At 43.0% G+C, this 21856-nt stretch overlaps 1 protein-coding gene and 1 pseudogene across 10 annotated transcripts in view; one reads left to right on the plus strand and one right to left on the minus strand.

The window, feature by feature from the left end:
* The window catches only part of Ect2l (epithelial cell transforming 2 like), a 74529-nt gene that overhangs the window by 6907 nt on the left and 45766 nt on the right, over nt 1-21856 (minus strand). For 7 of the 10 annotated variants that reach the window (XM_074073414.1, XM_074073411.1, XM_074073423.1 and 4 more), the window contains 10 exons: nt 20702-20884; nt 18957-19060; nt 17023-17145; nt 10502-10579; nt 7956-8170; nt 6584-6731; nt 5232-5305; nt 4984-5140; nt 4270-4335; nt 3582-3670 (listed from right to left, as the gene is read on the minus strand). In XM_074073414.1, coding sequence (XP_073929515.1) covers nt 3582-3670; nt 4270-4335; nt 4984-5140; nt 5232-5305; nt 6584-6731; nt 7956-8170; nt 10502-10579; nt 17023-17145; nt 18957-19060; nt 20702-20884 — 1237 coding nt within the window. The remainder of the gene's footprint in view (nt 1-3581; nt 3671-4269; nt 4336-4983; nt 5141-5231; nt 5306-6583; nt 6732-7955; nt 8171-10501; nt 10580-17022; nt 17146-18956; nt 19061-20701; nt 20885-21856) is intronic. The other 3 variants (XM_074073436.1, XM_074073418.1, XM_074073428.1) reach the window with 3 other exon arrangements.
* On the plus strand, nt 12794-14603 carry LOC109693269 (thioredoxin-related transmembrane protein 1 pseudogene; annotated as a pseudogene).

A 21856-nucleotide genomic window follows, 5' to 3' on the forward strand; every position in this document is an offset into this window, starting at 1 on the left:
CTCAAACTAGCAAAAACGCTGTCTTTCTTATTATCTCTACGTTTGTCTCTTCAACAAAATCAGAGAAGAGGGAGGAACAGGTTCTGCCCAGAAGCCGGGAGTGGGGAGGGGAAGTTGGCACAAACAATGTAAACACATGTAAGTAAATGTAAAAATGATAAAAGAAAAAAATATGATAGAGATTTTACACAAGTAAGGGGTGAGGATAGGTAAGACACCTAAAAAACTAGCTAGCATGTGTTGCCCTTAACGCAGAGAAACTAAAGCAGATACCTTAAAGCAACTGAGGCCAATAGGAGAAGGGGACCAGGAACTAGAGAAAAGGTTAGATCAAAAAGAATTAACCTAGAAGGTAACACCCACGCACAGGAAATCAATGTGAGTCAATGCCCTCTATAGCTATCCTTATCTCAACCAGCAAAAACCCTTGTTCCTTCCTATTATTGCTTATACTCTCTCTACAACAAAATTAGAAATAAGGGCAAAATAGTTTCTGCTGGGTATTGAGGGGGGGGAGAGGGAGGGGGCAGAGTGGGTGGTAAGGGAGGGGGTGGGGGCAGGGGGGAGAAATGAACCAAGCCTTGTATGCACATATGAATAATAAAAGAAAAATGAAAAACAAACAAAAAAAAACAAAACATAAGGGCTTGCCTAACATATGTGAGGCCCTGGTTTCAATCCCCAGCTTTAAAAAAACTCAGAATCAACAATTCTTCCCAGATCATCAAATAACTGGAGTCAAAACATCCCATACAGGCAGATACAGAGAATCACAGTTTATCAGAACAGAAACTGCCTGCTGGAGCCAGCATGAAATAGAAGAAACTTGAAGGGCAGTTGACTGACTGCTGGAGACTGTGGACTGACAGGGGCGATTAAAACCTCAGGGTCCCACGTAGCTGTGAATGTCACCTCCAGGAGCCACCAGGGTCTCACTGCAGAGAGGGAGCTGGGGAAAGCAGCCATTTTGAAATTTGCCCAGAGTACTATTCTGCTTAACAAAGACCTGCCCTCAAGTGAACTTTTACCAGACTTCAACTAATCAGGGTTTTGCCAGAGCCTAACCAACCTGGGAGAAGGGAAGTATTTAACTCCCAGTTCATCAGAAGACCAAAAACTGAACTATAGAATGCTCCCCTTCCTCTCCTCTTAGTGCCACATCAGTAGGACTCGAGTAAAAGGAGATCATGGCAGACAGGCCCTCAAGTCTCAGGACCCCACACTTTTTTTTCGTGGGACTGAGGATTGAATACGGGGCTTCTTGACCCACACTTCCAGTCCTTTTGCTTTTAGTATGTTTTGCAGATAGGGTCTCAAGCTTTTGCCAAAGCTGGCCTCAGACCCAATCCTCCTACCTCCACCTCCCAAGTAGCTGTGATTACAGGCATATGCATCACTGCACCCAGCCTCTCAGATCCTAGGTAGAAGGAGTCTTTAAGGAAACCCAAAGATACAATAGAGAAGACAAAAACAAGGACACCAGGGAAAACAGCAGCCTTCAACCCAAGCTACAACAAATAGTAAACACAGCCCAACTCTCAGCTAGATACATAAAATCTCACCCTAAAAAGGCCTATTTAGCTTAGTTTCTTTTATAGATATGTGTGGTTTTCCACAAAAAATTATAATTCCTGCTAAGAAGTAAAAAACAGACTAAAAAGATAGGACAAATATCAAATATGATAGAGATTTTAGAATTTTCAGATCAATAATTTAACTGATTAATATGGTAAGGGATCTAAAAGAAAAAGTGGATAGCATTAGAAAAAAAGATGGGTGATATACACAGAAAGATGGAATCTCTTCATAATTAAAAGGAAATGGTAAAAATAAAAAACTATCACAAAAATAAAGAATGCCTTTGATGGGCTCATCAGCAGATGGAGCATAGCTGAGGTATGAATCAATGAGCTTGAAGCTGTGTCAATAGAAACTTCCTAAATTAAAAAACAGAATAAAAAGATGGGTTGGAAGAAAAGAACAGAAAAATATCCAAGCAACAGGACAGTTTCAAAAAACACCATGTATGTGCAATGGTAATACCAGATAAGAAAGAAAGGAACAAAAGAGAAAATCTGGAGGAGTAATGATTGGAAGTTTTCCAAAATTATTGACCACAAACCAAAAGTCCAGGAAGCTCAAAGAACAGAAGCAGAATAAATACCAGAAACTACACCTAGGCATAATGTACTGTAACTGTAGAAAATCAAACACTAACTCTTGAAAAATCCAGATATCAAAAAAATCCGTACAGGGACAAGGAGAAGAATTGAAAGACAACACACACACACCCCTAGCATTCTGTGGCAAACAAATTTTCCATCAATCAAGAAGGAGAAAGGGTTTCTCAAACAAGCCAATATTGAGAGAAGTCATTGCCAGTAATTACATGAAGAAAGGAAGAGTGTTTGAGAAGGAATATATGACAGTAAAATAATAACCAAAAACTGGAAAAAAAAAAAAAACCAACCCTAGCACGTCTCTGACCATACCAGTGTGTTTAGAAATGCCTGGGTAGTATGTAGCTTCTTCTTATCATTGTAGCTCTTTCTATCAGTACTGACCAAAAACAGCACGACAAAAGAAAACAAAATTGCTATGTCAATGAGACAAGTGACACTTTTGTGTGATTTGATTTTCATTTAAGATCCATCCAAGGTGGAGATGTTGGTGAAGAGACATCTCTTTCACCTACCTCAGTGCTCTGTCCCTTCAGGAGACATTTGCTGACTTGATCATTGAAATAGCAAACCAATTTTATGCTTTATTGCAGCTGGACAAATGGAAGGAGTTAATTTCCCTCCATTTTTGTTGCTATGTGTTGAATCATTATCTTTGGCCACAATACTGAAACATTTTAACAGTTTTCTAAAGCAGAGATCAACTAGGGCCCATTACTTGTTTTGTAGATAAAGTTTTATTTAGAACACAGACAGTTGTTCATTTATTGCCATATTGTTTATGAACATTGTATTGTTTTGTATTATATCATTTGTGGAGCTGTTTTTGAGCTACAACAGCAAAGGTAAGTTGCCACAGAGATCATTTGCCCACAAATCTAAATATTTACTCTCTGAACCTTTATAGAAAAATTTGTCCATCCTTGTTCTAAACATGAAACAGGAATAGTAACTTATGGACACTGGCATGCTCCCATCTTTTGTTCTTACATGTCTCTGTGCACTGTGCAAACCGGATATGGTGAGGTCATTTTCAACAACTAGCTGTGGATAATAAACTGGTCCTTTTGTGTTAAGCAGATAACTAGTATGCAGTGCCACAAATCTTGGATCTTGTCTCAATAGGAAAGTGACCAACCTTGAGAAGTTCTCCTTCTATGGAGTTGTGGTCTTAGCAGAGCCAAATTTTTCTCCCATTCTCCCCAGGAGCTGCCTGAAATGCAAGATGATAGAGTACCTTGCACTCTCAGTGGGCCCTATGTGTAACTTTTTAGTTCGAGGCAAAGGTTCATCTTGAACCTACAATATGTCAGGCACAGTGGTGCACATCAGGGATACAGAGGAGTAGGACAGTCACCTGTCTTAGGAGTTCCCAGCCTTAGACAGTTATCTGCTGCTTACCTTAAATAGAAACTTACTTCCTCGTCGCAGCAGTGAAGTTGGGCTACATCCTGAACTCTAATCAGGTATCTGTTTACTTCTGATAGAGTCTATAAAATCAAAAACAAAATTAGAAGTACATATAAATATTTTAAAAATAAATATCACTACTGCAGAACCATTTTATATCCCAGAATATGCAAATGTTGATGAGAAATTAGTTGTTACAAAAAAGTGAATATTTTCATTATTTATAAAACAGGCTTTCTTTAGAAAGACCACAGAATTGAAAATGAAACTATATTTAAGGATGTTTTTGGCAGTACTGGGGCTTGAACTCAGGACCTCACACGTGCTGGGCAGGTGCTCTACCAATTGAACCACACCTCCAGCCCTTCTTGCTTTAGTTGTTTTTCAGATAGAAGCTCATATTTTTGTCTGGGGACAGCCTTGGACCCTGATCCTATGCTTCCCAGTTGCTGGAATGACAGACGTGGAGTCAAGTTTGAAGTAGGGCCAGCCTTGTGTGCTACTTCTTGTGAAGCTTCCTTGCAGTTAACCAGGGTGTGGAGTGTGACAGCTTGCAGCGCCTGTCAGGAGCAGGTACTGCACAGAGGTTAGCTGCATTGGTGTCCAGATGTCTCCTTTGCCAGTGACTCCAGGTTATACTCACAACCACAAGGTACAACAAAGACATCAAAACACGTACCGGACACCCCCAGATGGTTCTCTCAATATCTGACAGCTGCTCTTTCATTTTAATGTTTTCCTTCATCTAGAAAACAATGAGATTTTAGACTAACTACAATTGTGACATTTTTATTCACAAAATAAGGTATTTTATGGCACATGGTAGTACAGGACTTGGCACTTATAAAATCCTCAATTTTCTGCATCCAGTGTTTTCAAACAGAGGCAAATGAGACCTCTCAAAGACAGCATCTTTGGGGCATGTCAGCAATTCACACACAGCCCAGACGCCTATACAGTGCACTGTACAGTGATGGCATTTTCAGAACGAGAGGACTGTACTCTGAGAAGCCGGTCTCTCAGCAAATTGTGACCACGGGACTGACACGGGCTGGAAAGCTAACTGTTGCCTCCTAAAGTACTTTCAGAATCAAAGAATTTTACGTTTTTTAAATTTTAGTTATCTACACAAATCAAATTTCCCACTTTCACATTAGTGAAGATTTTATTGTAATTGTACGCTTCTGAAAACATTTTGTCGTGTGCTGTTTGGCTGAGAATACGTGGTCTGAGTGTTCAAAACCACTGAACCCAACTATTGATTTAGCATTAAAACGACGGAAGATGGATGTGAAGAACACCGCAGAAGAGAAGAACACCTGGGGTTTTCAAGGAAGAGCAACTGAATAGCATCACAGGTTTTCAAAGTACCCCGTGCTTATGCACAACCCACCTGATCAATATGGCCTTTGTACTTTTTCATCTGGTCAATTGCAGTGGTCAGATCCTCCCGGTCACCGTGTCCTACAGGGGTATGGAGTCTCAAGGCATACAGAAGATGAAGGTACTCTTCAAACCTCCGGGATGGGCACAAAAGTAGCTCAGGCAGGCTGTTGTTGGCACAGAGAAAGGGGCCATCTCTCTGAAGGTGAGGGAGGAGAACCTGTCCTTCAGGCCACCTGTGCCCTCCCTTGAACTCACCTCAGCATATTGGTGACAATGGTCTTATCATGCCTCTTCAGGAAAGCTCGGAATGCTGGTGTCGTGTCTCTGCACTGAATGGGAACAATCACTTTGTCAAAACTCCATGAGACAGTTGGACAGTCCCACCAGTGAGGGAGGGTCTGTGGGATTCTCAAAGCAAAAGGGCAGCATCTCCATCCAAGCCAAGTACCAAGAGTGACATCCGTGTCCCCTGATCCATTAGACCATAGACCTAACCCTGTCCATTGAATTTAATTAGTACAAATAATCACAGTTTGAAATCAGGCAGGGCTGCATTAGAACTAGAATAAACAGAATACTGACATTGTCAGCATACTCCCCTGAGTCTCAGTTTTCTCATCAGTAAAATGGATATCATACCTAACTCACGGTGAGGGAAAAAAATCCTATCTACATAGTTCCTGTCTGGTCTGGGAGCATGGCTTAAGTGGTAGAGCACCTCCCTAGCAAGTGTGAGTCCCTGAGTTCAAACTCCAGTGCTGCCAAAGAAAGAGAAAACCAAAAAGGTTCAAAAGTAATTAAAGCATAAAGTGCCTGTTGCACAGGAAGGGTTATTTTCTTCAGTAGGAACTTGAGTATTAATGATATTCACCTTTAGTAGTGCTATTGATCATGTTTGCCATAGTAATATTAGGAGAGGACTCTGCTATACTTAACATCTGTAATCATTCATCATCATTAGTGCACCCGTGACATTCCCTCCTTCCATCAGCAGGTACATGTCTAAAAGACGTCGGTAATGCTAATTTCTAAAAATCAAATATTTGCGCATTTCAATAAAATTAATAGCTAACACTATTGTATTGACATTTATATGCTCACGCTATGCTACTGGAATAGGTGTTATCAGCCATAGTTACAACAATTTTGCCATCAGTTTCTTTCCGATAACTTGTGTCTCTTTGCTCCACTTCTCACTCTCATTGTCACTTCCAAGAGGTTGCCTTATTCATGCAGCTTTTACAATACAAGTCCTCCAAAGAGCCAGGCTTGTCAAGGCCATGCAGGACTGCGGTACCAGAGCGGACTCAGAGCTCACAGTCCTGCTTCAGTAACTGTCCAACATTCTCCTGTAACTGAGCCTCAGGCAACTGGGGCAGACGCCAGGCTGCAGTGTGTACACGGTTGGTTCAGCTCAACAACCAGGTCCTGGGCACTGCTGTGTGTCAAGCACTGTCCCTGTCCTCAACGAGCTCCCGGGACACAGGAAGAGACCTGGGAGCAGACAGCAGAGAAGCAGCCCTGCCCTTACCTCTTGCTCTTTGGATTGCACGCAGCACAAGCTCAGGAGGTCTAATAAAATGACTGATCGTGACGCACCCACCTACCTTCTCGATGGTCTTCAGAACCACAGGGTAATTGTTGAAGAAATTGGTGTATATGTTCAGCTGGCTTCCAAACTTTGTGAATATCTCCCCTATGCAGTGGGCCGGGCCCCATTCCTGTAGCCTGTCTCTCAGATTATCCAGAAACTGCCTGCACCATTAGAAGAGCACTGCTGTGACATACGAGCCTGTATGGCCACATCCCTGAAACTCTTCATTGGCTGTCATTAGTGCAGCCTTTGTCAGCCTAGTCTTTTATAGGAGGAGGACTTCATTTTGACCAAGTACTTCTCAGTCAAGTACTTGATTTTGATCAAGCACAGATGTGACAAGCAGGAGGGCTGGGCAGTGAGCGAGGAGCTTGCTGTGGGAGATCCCCCCTCTTCACCTTAATTCCTTGAGTCGGAACCCAGGCTGGCCTTTAAATGGCTGCTCCTGCCTGTCCAACCCCAGGCAGGGAGAGCAAAGGTGCTTTGCTCCTCAGAGGAGAGTGACAGCTCCAACACCTGCAATGCCAAGAGCTGTCACCTGCACTGGGCTCATGTCCCCAGGTGGATTCCAGGAGCGTCTTCCCAGTCCTCAGAGGCCTTGAAAGCTACAAGAGGCCCTGTCAACCCCTTCAGTGTGTCAGAGTGCCCCAGGGAGGGCAAGGAAATGGCTGCAAGTTATTTAGAGAGTCACTGTTGGAGGGCCTCGCTGTACCATAGGTAGTGATAACCACTTTTCTCCCACGCATCACGACACACATGCTGTATTAAACTGACCATAGCCTTGTACTTCTAAGCACATGTCCTGTTCCTTGATCCTGGTAAGTCCTCCCGTCCCTGTCCTATGGCTCAGCTAAACATTGCTGATTGAGAACTCCAAGGCCAGGTGTGGTGTGGCATGCCTGCAATCCCAGGTACACAGGAGGCAGAGGTAGGAGGGTCATAGTCAAAGACCAGTGGGGGGCAGGAGGCAGTGTGAGACCCTATGTGAAAAATATCTAAAGGAAAAAAGGCTGGGGGTGTGGCTCAAGTGGTAGAGCACAGGAGACACTGAGTTCAAACCCCACTACTGCCAAAAATTTAAAAATTTTATAAAAAGAACAGCTCCAGTCAGCTGTCCTTCCTGTTGTCCTTTGAGTGAACTGCCCATTGATTACAGAGCACCAGGTACTGAACTCTGTTCCTGGCAGTTAGCTGTGACCTAGGGAGGGGGTGGCCACGGGGAATCACCACTGGGGGCAGCAGCCAGGTAAGTGACCTGCTGCAAGACGACCAGGGACCCCAAGAAGAACAGGCAATGACGGAGCCTCCGTCCAGCTTTTGAGACAAAGTGGGGGTGCCTCCGACCACCTGTTGAGTATTTTTGAAAATACATATTCAGGGTTTACCTGTTGAGACTTAAAATCCGCAGAATATCGGAGAAAATGACCTGGATGTTGGCGGCGCTCAGAATGGCTCTGTTGGATGACAGCGCCGCCCGCAGCGGCCTCACGTACACGTTGCTCAGGATCTCCAGCTGCTGCACGAACTTCCTCTCGCTCTCCAGGAGTTCCCTGGCGGCCCTCGTTCGCCCCTCTGCCGGGCCCCTCTGCAGCTTTCTCTCCTGCGGAAAAAAACATTAAGAAGTCACAGGAAATGGCTCATGTCTGCAATCCTGCTTACCGGGGAGGCTGAGATTGGGAGGATCGCGGTTAGAGGCCAGCCTGGGCAAATAGTTCACAAGGTCCTCCTCCCCCATCTCCAAAATAACCACAGCAAAATGGGCTGGAGGTGTGGCTCAAGCAATAGAGTGTCTGCTTTGCAAGCATAAAGTCCTAAATTCAAACCCTAGTCCCACCCAAAAAAAAAAAAAAAAAAGAACAGGAAATGCATGACTGCAACCCTCGCCAGGCCAGCCAAAGCCCAAGGAAGGTGAAGACAGAACAATGTAGGGGCAGGATGGCTCTGGAGTGCGGCTTAAGGGAAGAGGCCTAACCACTCCGTGCACTGAGGGAGGCTTGGGTGAAGGCAGGTCAGACTCGGGTTGCACAGGGCCCGGCCATGAAGCAAGGCACCTGCGCGGTGGCTCGTGGGCACGTGGAGCTGGCGCTCGGGTTCGTGTCCCCACGGCAGGTGCAGGGCGGCGTCTCCTAAGAAGGGAGGCTGCGTCTTTCCTCCAGAGCTCTGTCCCGCGGAGGGAGTAGGACCCACCCTCAGAAGACGCGTTTCCCCTGACCTGTCCTCTCCTCTTCCCCAGTGGGACACGTAGCGTAACGGGCACGCAAAGACGCTAGCGGCTGTGCACAGGCTGATTTGTGTTCTTTGATTGACACCCGAAGGAGACTGGACGGAACGAGCGTCCTCCCCAGGAGAGGCGCCGCACTCACCTCTACATTCCAGCGAGTAACTTTGCGCTCACTGTTTTAACAAAACACAGCTTAGCACGCACGAAGCCCTGGGTTTGATCCCCAGCGCTGCCGAACAACAACAAAAACAGACGCAACACAAAATCCTTGCATGCCTTGTTCTGTTGGAAAACTCTAATGTCTTTTTGTTATCATTGCAAAACTAAGGACAAGCATAACTTTTTTTCTTCCTAGCGTTCATATGTAGGACAATGTCTTTTAAACTGGAATAAATCACTCCAAAAGATGACTCCTAGCCAGGTGTGGTAGCACAGCCTGCAGTCCTAGCACTCAGGAAGCTCGTGCTGAGGCTCTTGAGTTTCAGACCAGGCTGGGTGATGTAATGAGATTCCGTTTCCAAGTAATAATGATAACAATAATAATAATGAACCCTAGCTTATTTATTGTTAATGGTTTAAATAAACTTCTCGTCTAAAAAGAAAAAAGTTATGCAAATACAAAGTGTAATCTATGCGATCTTCACGAAATCGAGTCAACTGTAATTTTATGAACTAAAGTGTAAAAAGTAACTTAAGAGAGACAGCTCACTTTCTTTGAAATATTTGATTAATTTTCATGTTTTCAAACACATGGTCTGCATATATGTTTATTTAGGCATATAAGATGAGTCAAAAAATACTTCTGCACCCCACTCGGTGGTTGGCTGGCAGCCATACTTTGTTTTTATGTGTATTTACTTATCTGTGTATCGTAAATGTAGTTATCCAGCAGTTATGATCATTGCAGCTTCAAGTTTCACCTGACAAACCTTTCGTGAAGATCTCGGAACCTGGCAGCTGCTAGGAGCTGAGACACCATCTCCTACACACCGCAGGACGTCAGTGCCCCTCCTCGCTGATTCTTGGCGTTGATTTGGGAGGAGCTGAGAAAACTCTCTCTAAGGCCAAGGCCAGTGCTGGATGCTCAGAGTGTGGGAGGAGGGTCCGAGGTCAGACCTTCAGAACTCATGTTTTTCTCTTTCCTAGTTGTCTGACCTCGGGGAGTCATTTAACTTTTCACATCTACTTCTTGACTACTAACACCTACTGTTAGGGCTTCTAAGAACAGACGCGGTAACAGCCGTGTACGGGTTCAGAAGAATGTAAAGTAACATGGACGCGCTGTGCATTCCGGCAGTCAGGCCCGACCTCTGCGCACTGCCTGCCCTTCCACCAGGAGGACGGGTCTACGCGGTATGTTGACGACAGCCAACTTCTGAAGTCAGACATGAGTTGGTGGACCAATGAAAACTGTAAGTCTTTAAATCATGTCCTGACATTGGAAAATCATGGAGTCATAGTCAGATTGGTTTTCTCCCCAGAGGCTACACCTCCATTCTTCTGGCTGAATTTCTTTTCAGTCCAGGGCTTATCCGAGAGTGAAAATATATACATATACCAGCTGGATTCATCTCAATTAGATTTAAGGTATTTTATTTTCTCCCTAAGGAAATGTTCAAGGAAAACAAAGAACTAACTAGAATAAAGACCGAAGCTTCACTGTCAGGAGCAAACCAAATGGAAAATCCCTATCGTTCAATATTGGCTTACCAGCTCAACCAGCGCCTCAACATTGCGATCACTTCTGCTGAGATGTGGCTTTGTGTCCCAAGCAGCGTGGTTCCTTCCCTGAAGGTTAAAGGGAACTCGTTATTTGGAGGTGGACCTTGGGGCCTTGGGGTCTCCGAAAGCCCACTCAGACTCGCTTCAGTCCTAACCCTATGCCTCCTGGTGAATTAAGGGCTGCACACATAGGATGCCTCTTTTAAACTGAGATCCATGGGCTTTTTAAAATTGCCTTTATCTTCCTTTGACCTACATCACACTTGGGAAGTTTCTTCTTCCCTGAGAGGTAGGGGAGTGAACTGCCCCAGGGGCATCACCCAGGCTGACAGAAGCCTGGTAACAGGCCTGGCTTCAGCTCTGCTTTGTCACTTCACACTTGAGAGTAAATAGGTCACTTCACTTTTAAGGTGCCGGAGAAAAAGAACAAGGACACTTTATAAAATCCAACCCTTGAATCACCTGATGAAAATGTGCCATAAACACTTCACATACCCTTTCTAGACTTGTCTGTTTCCACATTTAAATAGGGCTTATTTCTTCTTCACTTTGCAGTGCTGATTGTACCTGTTGTGACAGCGCTATAAATTAACACCTAAACTGTCCTCCCATACTCCAGCCCCAGCCTGGGGTGATCCCAGCAGCCCCCAGTTCTACAGGATGTCTACCAGAATCTGGCACTTGTCTTCTTGGAGTCTCTCACTGTTTCCTATTGTCCTCCCCAAGAGTGGCTGTCCCATGCTGGCCTGGTATGTATTTATACTTTCAGCTGGGGAAAAATAACTACACTGAATTTTTTTTTTTTTTTGGTGGGACTGGGGTTTGAACTCAAGACTTTGAACTTGCAAAGCAGGCACTCTACTGGAGCCATGCCTCCAGTTCCTCTACCCTGAATTTTGACAAAATAATTCAAAATTTCTCTCTGAGGGGAGCACTTTTTAAAAAATAGTGTTAACTACAGCAGAGAAAGGATCACCTCAGCAAGTCAGTGTGACAGGAGTGGTTGTGCAGGAGGAACGAGGTAACGAAAATCAAACTCACTGTCCTGGCCACGATTAGGGAAACAGAACGACGTAGAATAGCACTGTGAATCTCAGTGATAAGAGAATACAGGACAGCCGCAATGTGAGGCATTGCCTGTTATGGTTTTCATCTCAACCTTCCCCAAACACCATGTGTCAAAGGCTTGTTGGCCAGCCTTTGGCACTATTTGGGAGATGGTGGAACTTTCAGGAGGTGGGAACTAGTGGAAGGACGTTAGGTGATTGGAGGTGCACCCTTGCAATATTGAAACCTGTCTCTCTGTCTCTCTCTCTCTCTCTCTCTCTCTCTCTCTCTCTCTCTTTCTCTCTCCCTGGCCCACCAGGAGCTGAACAGTTTCTTCTATCATGACATGCTGCCTCACCACAACCCCAAAAGCCATGGGGCCAAGGCACCTTGCGCTGAAATCTCTGACACTGAACCAAAATAACTCTCCCTTCATTTAAGGTAGCTTCCTCAGATGTTTTGTCACAGTGACAGCAAACATATCACCCTATCATACAGGCCCACCTGAGCACTTACGAATTGAAATTCAGATATCAGCACTTCACCTCATGTGCCCACACTTGCTTCACCTCTGGCTAAGAAGAAGCTACTTTTTGAAATGTTAGTTGTTCTTGGGGATAGGAAATTGCTTTGATATAATAATTTTATTTGAACCTAAAAATGATGACTTCTCTCATTTTATGTAATGCATAGTGAATGACTGTTAGGATGTTCAATGCCTATTTTAAAATTAAAATGCTACCCTTGGTTCCGTTTTTAGAGATGAATCCAGAGGCAGAAACAGAGGCAACAAGCTCTGCAAATTTATAAGGAAATGCTCATTTGGGGCTGGTGAGCCTTTGCCCTGGCTCTCTGCAGAACATACAAGAAAGACTGTAGGAAATTAGCTCACAGGACTGGGCTTTCATCACTTGCTAGGAGTTTTTCTACCAGGTCCTGTATTCTCTAGAGCTGTTCTACACAGGGCAGATACTTTTCCCAGAAGACACTCTGCTTCGTGTCAGGGGCCAGAAATGGTTGTGAAAATGACAAGCAGAGCTCAGGAATAACTATGTGCCCCATTGCCATGTTTGCATAGTATCAGGCTCGCACAAGCCAGAGTAACTTACAGAGCTAAGCAGGTGACAGACAGACAGATGATGGATAGAAAGATGGATGCATAGATAGATAGACAGATGATAGATAGATAGATAGATGATAGGGGAGGTGGGGCGGCCGCGCGTGCTGAGGGGTGGGCGAGTGGCCGACATGGCGCCCTTCGGGCTTCTGGTTTCTTTGGTGGCCTTGGTGGTGTTGTTTTGGGGGGGCTCCCTGGGCCCACGGGCGGCGGAGCGACGTGCGTGTCATCACGGACGAGAACTGGACAGAGCTGCTGGAAGGAGAGTGGATGATAGAATTTTATGCTCCCTGGTGTCCTGCTTGTCAGAATCTTCACCAGAATGGGAAAGTTTTGCTGAATGGGGAGAAGATCTTGAGGTTAATGTTGCAATAGTAGATGTCACAGAGCAGACAGGACTAAGTGGACGGTTTATTGTAACTGCTCTTCCTACTACTTATCATTGTAAAGATGGTGAATTTAGGCGCTATCAGGGTCCACGGACTAAGAAGAACTTCATAAACTTCATAAGTGAAAAAGAGTATTGAACCAGTTTCATCATGGTTTGGTCCAGGTTCTGTTCTGATGAGTAGTGTGTCAGCACTTTTTCGGCTATCTATGTACATCAGGACTTGTCATAACTATTTTATTGAAGACCTTGGATTACCAGTTTGGGGTTCATACACAGTTTTTGCTTTAGTGACTCTGCTTTCAGGACTATTATTAGGACTTGGTATGATATTTGTAGCAGATTGCCTTTGTCCTTCAAAAAGGCGCAAACCACAGCCATACTCTTCAAAAAATTCATTACCAGAATTTTCTCAACCTTTGAAAAAAGTGGAGGAAGAACAAGAGGCTGATGAAGAAGATATTTCAGAAGAGGAAGCAGAAAATAAAGAAGAGACAAACAAAGACTTTCCACAGAATGCCATAAGACAACGCTCTGTGGGTCCATCATTGGCCACAGATAAATCCTAGTTAATTTTTACAGATACCTTAATACCACAGTTTTGACAAAAGCAAAAGATCAATCATTTGTTTTGAAGTGAAGTGTGACTTGCTTGTATTTTGCAGGGCTCAGTGTAAGTGATCATAGATTGAATAGTTTTCATTCAGAAAATAAAAGCAACTATAAAAGTGTGAAATTTATGATTTATAAACATGTGGTAGTTTAAACAATAATTTTAGAAAATCTGATGCCAAGCAGTAAGACTTGTGTTATGTTCATTAATGATAATCTGTTTCAAGTCTGAGATGAAAAATTATATTTCCCAAGATTTGCATTACTCTGGGGTATTTAAGGAGATTACTTTAGAGGAAAAGATTTCTGATTTGATATGATTTTTCTCAGTTTCACTGTGTGAAAAAAAAGAACATATTTCCCATAAATGGGAATTTTGCCCCCACTGTCTCAAGAAATTTGTACTTCAATTAAAACTGTGGTCTTTAGAGGTAGAGTTAAACATTTCCTCATAGATTTTAGATTATGCAACTAATAAAAACTCTCTTGCTATAATTATAGTTTTCTACACATAACAGGACATGACTACTGATTTAGGCAGGTTTTGTAAGTCCATGGTATTCTCTGGATTCCTGTAAAGGTTGATTACCCTTTTTGGTCTCTAGTTAAGTGTATGCCTTGTGTTTTTTGTCATAGGTTACATTTTTTTAAATTGGATGATAGGAACAGTATGACTATTAAATTTGCTGTTGGTATATACTATTTTTGTGTGTGTTTGAAACTGAACTGAAAGAACCAACTAATTGAACTGTTAAGACTTTGGCCATCCATTCCAGATTTTACATTATTATTGAACCTTGTCTTGAATTTTTCTTTGCCTTTTTTTTTTAATTGTGAAGATGGGTATTCCTGATTTTTTATTTGATATTGAAAAGCTTTGTATATTTTGGAAATTCAGAGCTTAATTTGATATAAAATAAAAGTTTGCATTCTACTCAGAAAAAAAGATAGATGATAGATAAATGGTAGATAGATAAATTATAGATAGATGATTGATAGATAAATGATAAATAGATAGATAAATGATTGATAGATAAGATAGATAAATAGATGGATAGATAATAACAGAAACACACACCACACACACACCATCCGGGGTCTGCAGCCTCTGAAGGGGTGGATTCCTTTAGAACAGTCATTCTAGAGAAGCTGTTATTTCCATTTCTATGGCGGTGGGTTTGTGTGCTCTTTTGAACAAATATCTACAGCTTAAAAAATAAACCCCAAGGGGTGAAGAAAGTCACCTTTCCTATTTCATCCTCAAACTGTGATCCTCCTGACCTCAGTCTCGCAAGTAGCTAGGCTGGCTTCGAACTGCAGTCTTCCTGATCTCTGCCTCCTGAGTAGCTAGGATCGCAGGCGTAAGCCACCCACACCCGGCTTCTACTTTGATCTTTAAAAAGAAAAGCATGGAAGACACACCTGAGTGTGAGAAGCCCACGTTTCAGTCATTTTCCTGTAGGTAGATGACAGAACCATAGTAGCCTGATATACAGTCACCCAAGCCCCAGTTCAACACATCACTCTATTAACGTGACTGGATGCTTAGATCAATAGCAGGTTGAAGAAACCAGCTTTCAGTGTGGACTTTATTTGGCAGAAGAAATCTAAGAAAGTCCGAGAAAGGAAGGGACTTTGAGAGGAAAGGCTTCCTTTAGGTGTCAAAGTTTCCAGAAATGGTTTTCCCCAAAAGTTAGGTCTTCAAGATGCAAAAGTAAGACTTCAGAAGAGGCAGAATGTATGGTTTGTCCTGACTTCTTTCTTTGGGCTTTCTTTTTTTCAAAGGGGAGGCATTTCACCTCTTGGAATAAAGGTGAATGACAGAACTCCACTAAAGGAGGATCCAGGGAGTCCAAGATCAGCCAGATGTTGTACAGACTCTGGAAGAACGTTGAGCCTGGGCAATGTGGTCGCATACAGCTCGTTCTCTTGGGGAAGATGGGTGAGATTGGAAGCCTGCGTGCTTTCTTTGAAAGACAGTATGACAAGCTGAAGGATGGATGGGGCATTGCCCACCCTTCTGGGAGAATAATGCCAAAGAATCTTAGAGGTGATGGCTGCTGGGACGAGGTAAAAGAGAAAAAGCCAGATGAGACACCCACTCTAGCTCCCCACCCCCTCACCAGCCTATGTGCACTGCTACCCTCACCCTATTGGCCTTCTGCACATGGTCTCAGCCACCTGGGCACAGGGACTAGCTCTGATTTAGCTGTCAATCCCCAGGGTCCAGAACAGTGCCTGGCATGTGTTCAGCTCTTGTAAACAGTTAGGGTTGGAAGCTGAAAAGATGAGGTGTTTTCTTGTTTGAGAAGTGGCCTAAAAAGACAGACTTAGGGGCTAGACCACAGGCAAACCGGGCTCCAACCTACAAAAGGCTTCAAGGCCCCTGAAAGTGGTTTATTAAGACTCTTCTCAAGGAGATGCCAAGGTGGGAAGAATAAGGTGTCCAGTGGTGGGGACTTGACCTTCAGCAGGTGCTTCCCAATTGCCTTTGGAGCCATGCAGGTAGCTTGGCAGAGGGCAGCACCGAGCAGTCCCCCTTGACGGTTATGCTGCACTGGCCATCCTCTCAGAAAGCACTGACAGACACTTCCAGAATATCAGACTGATATGGTGACAGGTGACTTGCTGCTGGGGGATCTTCTGAGTCTATTCCTGCTAACTGTCTAGATGATGAGGATGTTAGGGGTGGTATCCCAAGTCTCCAGACACTAAAGAGAGTTGACTTTTCTCCCAGCATAAACTAGTTCTAGGACATTTTCCTCTGTGTAGAAACCAGCTCTGAATATGACAATGCAGTTAATTCTCTGCCTTTTCTGACTCATTATTTCGTGTCACAAAGAATATGTGCATTCTGAATTCAGCACTGGCAATATTATCCTTTTTGGCCTGATGATCTAGCTGCAAACCTACCTATTTTTCTTTTATAAATTTGAGTCTCAACTAAGAGGAAAAAAGAACCATTTTTAATTACACACACACACACACACACACACACACACACAGTGTCATGAACTGAAAATGGGAAAAAAAAATTCTCTCAAGTTCTCTCAGGGCTCAGCTGAATAAATAGAGCAAATGCAAGTTTCCAATTCCTCCTCCACAGCAAAGCAGCGCTGTTCAAGCCAATGGGGCGCCGATCATGTGCTGAAATCGTTTAAATGTTACTCGAGCTATAACACCACAAAACACCCTTTTGAGTAATATCCATGAAAATGAAGTTCTCAAGAGAAACGACACACTGAAAGCATCCCAGGAAAGCTATCTTAATCACGAGGGAGCTTCTTCACCACCCATGTCCAAATGCACAGTGACCACGGGTCGAGATGTACATCAGTGCGTTACCTTTATGAACGAATCCAAGGTTTCTTTTGAGTCATGTTCTGTCAGAGGAACATCTTCAAAATCTTTTCTCTTCTTATTACATTTCTTCAGCAGAAAAGAGGACAAAAATTCCAGAGGTTTGTCCTGAAAAATGATCCCCCAACAAAGAAAGTCCTATTTAAAACATTCAACTGAAATACAAGTCATCAAAAGTCCAGCAGGTAAAACACATATTTTTAGCAGAGTTTCTCAGCTTCTGTGTCCAGAAGCAAAGAGTGACTAGTAGTTAGAGTCAAAATATGTGACTTTCTAGTTAATCCTTTATTCTGGTTTCTACATATACTCACTTTGTTCTCAGTTTTTGTCACATTCAGTTAGTACACCAAAGTCTTGTGGAAAGGTCTCGATATAGTCAAGCTAAAGTAGCCCACAACAACCCCTCTGCCAAATGAGGAAAGGGGACAGGAAGGACCTCGTGGTGTCAGGGTATGGAAGAAGGCCTGGGAGGCAGGTCACGGCAGCAGAGTTGCTGGCAAACCGCCACCCCCCACCACACCCCCCTGGGTTCCCAATTTGCTTCCTCTTCAGACTGTAGGACTGAGCACCAATAAACTTATATGTGGTTCTTCCAACATCAAATGTGTTTAGCCATTCTTTGGCCTCAGGTCATCTCTGGGAACACCTTGCTCATGTTAGCAGCAAAGTTAGCCAGAGCCCTTGCTTGTTGGGCTTCCTGGGCCTCGGCCACAGCACCACTGAGCTGAATCCACAGAACGCGAATCACAGCTGACTGCAAGTCCACGTGGTGCATCTGAGTCTGCAGGTACCTCGTGCTCACCAAGAAGCCATGTGGAAACCAGAGCAGGTGCGTGGTAAGCAGGGGAGAGCAAGGTTACAGGCACCCACCAAGTAGCATTCCCATGGTGGAAGAGAACGATTGCATCAGTGAGAAGGATGACATCACCCCCATTCCTGTCCTATTTCTGACGTCCTCAACGCAGCCAACGGCATATTCTATTTTCCTCCAGCCTTACTGTCATCCTCAGGGATGGAAAGAGGGTCTGTGGACTAGCCTCTTCCTCTAGTTTTCTGAAATGTAGACTGACTTTTCTGGGAGAATATCCAAGATTTATTGCTATAAAAATGTTTCTTTAGGCTCCTCCCTTACCTGCCCTCATCCAAATTGTTGATTTGCTTCTATCTGTTTTCTGTGTTTTCTTTCCCATTCTCCTTCATCTACCCCCTTGATTTGCTGTCACACATTTTTTAGTTTTGTTCCCCATACTTGTAATTGTTTTCACTGTTGAACGTTTATGTGAAATATAAGGCCATGAACATATTTTTTTTAAGAAGTCACTTCTGATTGAAATTAAGCACAAGACAGAAAACAGTGCCAGTGTAATAGCCTTTAAATAACACAGAAGATCTGCCTGCTTCTCTCTTTTGTGTACCTAACACATCTCAGACCCAGGATTTCTCACTGGCTGTGTTTATAACCTGATGTAATTTCTCTGAGGTATTATGCCCAGACAGCTAAACTGCTGAAACAGAAAACAAAACTGATAAATGTAAATTAAAGTGTGGGTTTTGTTTTGTTTTCGCAGTACTGGGATTGGACTCAAGGCCCTAGGCAGGAACTTGGGCCATACCCCAAGCCCTTTTTGCATTGGTTATTTTGGGGGACAGGGCCTCCTTTTATATCCTGTCCAGGCTGGACAGTGATCCTTTGACTTATGCTTCCCTGCGTAGCTAGGATGACAAGTGTGTGCCACCTCACCTGGTTGAGATGGTGGGGGGTCTCACAAAATTTCTGCCTGTGGTTGGCAGTGAGCTGCAGTCCTCCTGATCTCTACCTCTTAAGTAGCTAGGATTATAGGCTTGAACCACACCAGCCAAATTAAGAATTTATTTAAGTGCTGGGATTTCTCGTTTGTTTTCTTCAATGAAACACTTACGGAGTCTTTTTTTGACAGCTCCATCAATCCATCTGCCAAAGCTTGTGATATTTCTTGGTTATTTAGAATGTTGGCCAAACTCATGCTGTCAAATAGAAATTGCCCTGTAAATATAAAGCCATTTGCCTTGTAATTAATTTGTATAAGAATGTGATAAAAAAGAAAACAACTCAGTCACTACAGTTGCTCTTTAGAGAACAAAAATGCAATAAATAGGAGTAAACATTTTATTAATTCTGATAAAATAAAAAGTGGGCCAAAGTGATTTAAATGGGCAGCATCTGAACACAAACTTATTTATGCTTATAAGTAAATATAAATGCAGCAAGATTGATTTGAACAAAGTCTACAACTAGGCCATAAGAGAGAATGCATGTAAAGGAAACTTATAAGTTAAATGTTAGGGGCTGGCAGAGTGGCTCAAGTGATAGAGTGCCCACCTTGCATGAGGCCCTGAGTTCCAACCCCAGTATTGCCAAAAAGAAAAAGAAAAAAAGAAAAGGAAAAATGTTAGATTCTCAATCCCACCAAGAATTCCTTCCCACTCCCCTTTACTTTGGGGCTCAAAATAGAAATATTTCAAGTCCATAGGAAAAAACATACAAAGGTACTTACACAGACATCCTTTAATTTTTTTAATATTTTGAATAACATATTTTTATTTGAAAAAAGTTTTTCCCACTGACTCCATTTTTTTTGGTATTTTTTTCTTTTCTTATTTTCCACTGACTTCTCATTGCCTACATGTCATTAAAATTTATTTCTACCTTTAATAGCTTACCTTTTCACTTTTCTTTCTAGCCCTCAATGTCTAAGAAAGAGCCAGATGAAATAATTTCTCCCTAATTACAGCTACATAACTATTTAAATATATTGTCTAAGAACCTCCTAAATGTGGTAGAGTAGGTAGTCAAGAAAATTAGAGGGCAACCCCTCTGGAGAAGGCATTTGTGTGGAGACCCAGGACGTTTATTGGTATGCACACACGCATGACTGCTGTTAGGTAGAGAGCAGCAGTGAAAATTGACATTTTATAAGGAGTGGGGCAAGGGGTGAGAGGACAGGCATAAATTTGTAATGACTTGAATGACACAGAATTTTAGTCAGATGGAAAGTGCTAGGAAAAATTGAAGAGATGGTTATAGATGGGGGCAGGGCAATTTACCCAGATGGTGGAAAGTACTCCATTTGAAAGAATGGATGAACTTAGGTGACAATTCAAGGTTGAGACAGTAAGTTGTTCCCAAAAAACCATGGTGTTAATTCAATCACGGTAATTGAGTGTGAATAGGAAAATTAAATCAGTGATGTCCAACAGGCTCAGCAAAGGACATGGATCTGGTCCCTAAGTCATGTATTTTAGACAGAAAATAAACAGAATTTGAATTGTAGAATAATTATGTGAGAGGTGCTGTGGGGTAAGAGGTGCTTTCCTGGGATGTTGGTGCCTAACTTTTAACGCAAGTTGTAATGGAAAAAGGACATAGCTCTCTGGCTAGGCAAAGAGAAAATTTTGTCCAGGTCAACTTGACTGGTATGAGAACAAATAAGACGGCAAAATTCAAAACAGGAAACATTTTCAACATTTCGAACACAAACATATTTGTTTTTAGTAAGTACTCATTGTATTTGAAAGAAAACATGAAAAACAAAGGAGATGGTTTACTGAAGGTATTCAAGTTAAATTTTACTTGGGCCATTCCTGATCTTGAATTGGATCTGGTAGGAAATAAGTTGGTAATCACCTATCAGCCGGTCACTGATGCTCTTCTGCAAGGACTTGAAGCCAGGACTTAAGTTTTTCCTCACTGACTTCAAGGTGTCTTCCAGGAAGTCTGCGAGGCTGGACCAGGTCTGCAGCTTGGATTCACTGAAGTAGATGGAAGGAGGGCCCCTGTCCCACGGTGGTCCCAGCCAGTCACTAAGAACTGACATCGTTTTGCCCTTCATTATTAAAGACTTGAGCTCAGATGGAATAATTCAACTTCTTGTTTCAAGTACAACAAACTCAGTTGTCTTTATCCTGGCTTTATTATATTTTCTCATTGAAAACTAAGATATTGGGTAAAATCAGAATTCCAATAAGGACACAATGAGTCATTCCTAACGCCTGTCTGTTTTTTGGTAGACAAAGCTGACGCATTCTATTTGAAATAAGAAGTTAAATAGCTGCTGTCTTGCATTTGGGGAAAGCAGAGTGGTCATGAAAAAAGGTGCTGCACTGTCTTTTCATTCTAAAAGTGAAAGCTCTCATTCCCGGCCATGCCGCTCAAAGTCAACCTGATGGTAGCCAACACTGCGTTTTTCTTAAATTAAGTCAACCTGTTGTATTTCTATATGACTGTATGGGTACTTACGAAAGTTCTCTCCTCAAAAATCAATATTGCATGGTGAAATGACACGATAAACTTGTCCTAAATGGACAGTCTTATTTACTTTGTTTCCCCTGCTCTTATTGAGAAACACATGAAAAGCTTCATTCTATGATCTTTTATCAGGAGAATGAGGAAAAAGGAAAAGAAAGAGGAACCAGAGAAAAGGGAGGAGAAAAAGAAGGGAACCTGCCATATTGCAAACAACAGCATCCACACCCAGCTCTGCTGGGCTGGCCGATTCCTCTCTCCACAGGGCCACATGTGCCATCCTGTGGGATGTTGTTACATGAACTAAAATGAACAAGTGTCTTCTGCTTCAAAACTATATGAAGGCAGCGTGCTTTTTGTTATAGTTACATAGAATCATTTCTCTTACAAGTTTCACAAAATTATGGCACCTTCCCCCAGTCCTGAAAGGCCCTTGTCATTGCGCCATAGTGAAGCAATGCTTTATGTAGTTTCTGCATCAGTCCCAGCCCTGTTTGACAGGAAGCAAGGGAGTTTCCGGGGGAAACTGCTAAGGGT

Source organism: Castor canadensis, chromosome 1 (assembly GCF_047511655.1).
Source record: "Castor canadensis chromosome 1, mCasCan1.hap1v2, whole genome shotgun sequence".
NCBI classification, from domain to species: Eukaryota; Metazoa; Chordata; class Mammalia; order Rodentia; family Castoridae; genus Castor; species Castor canadensis.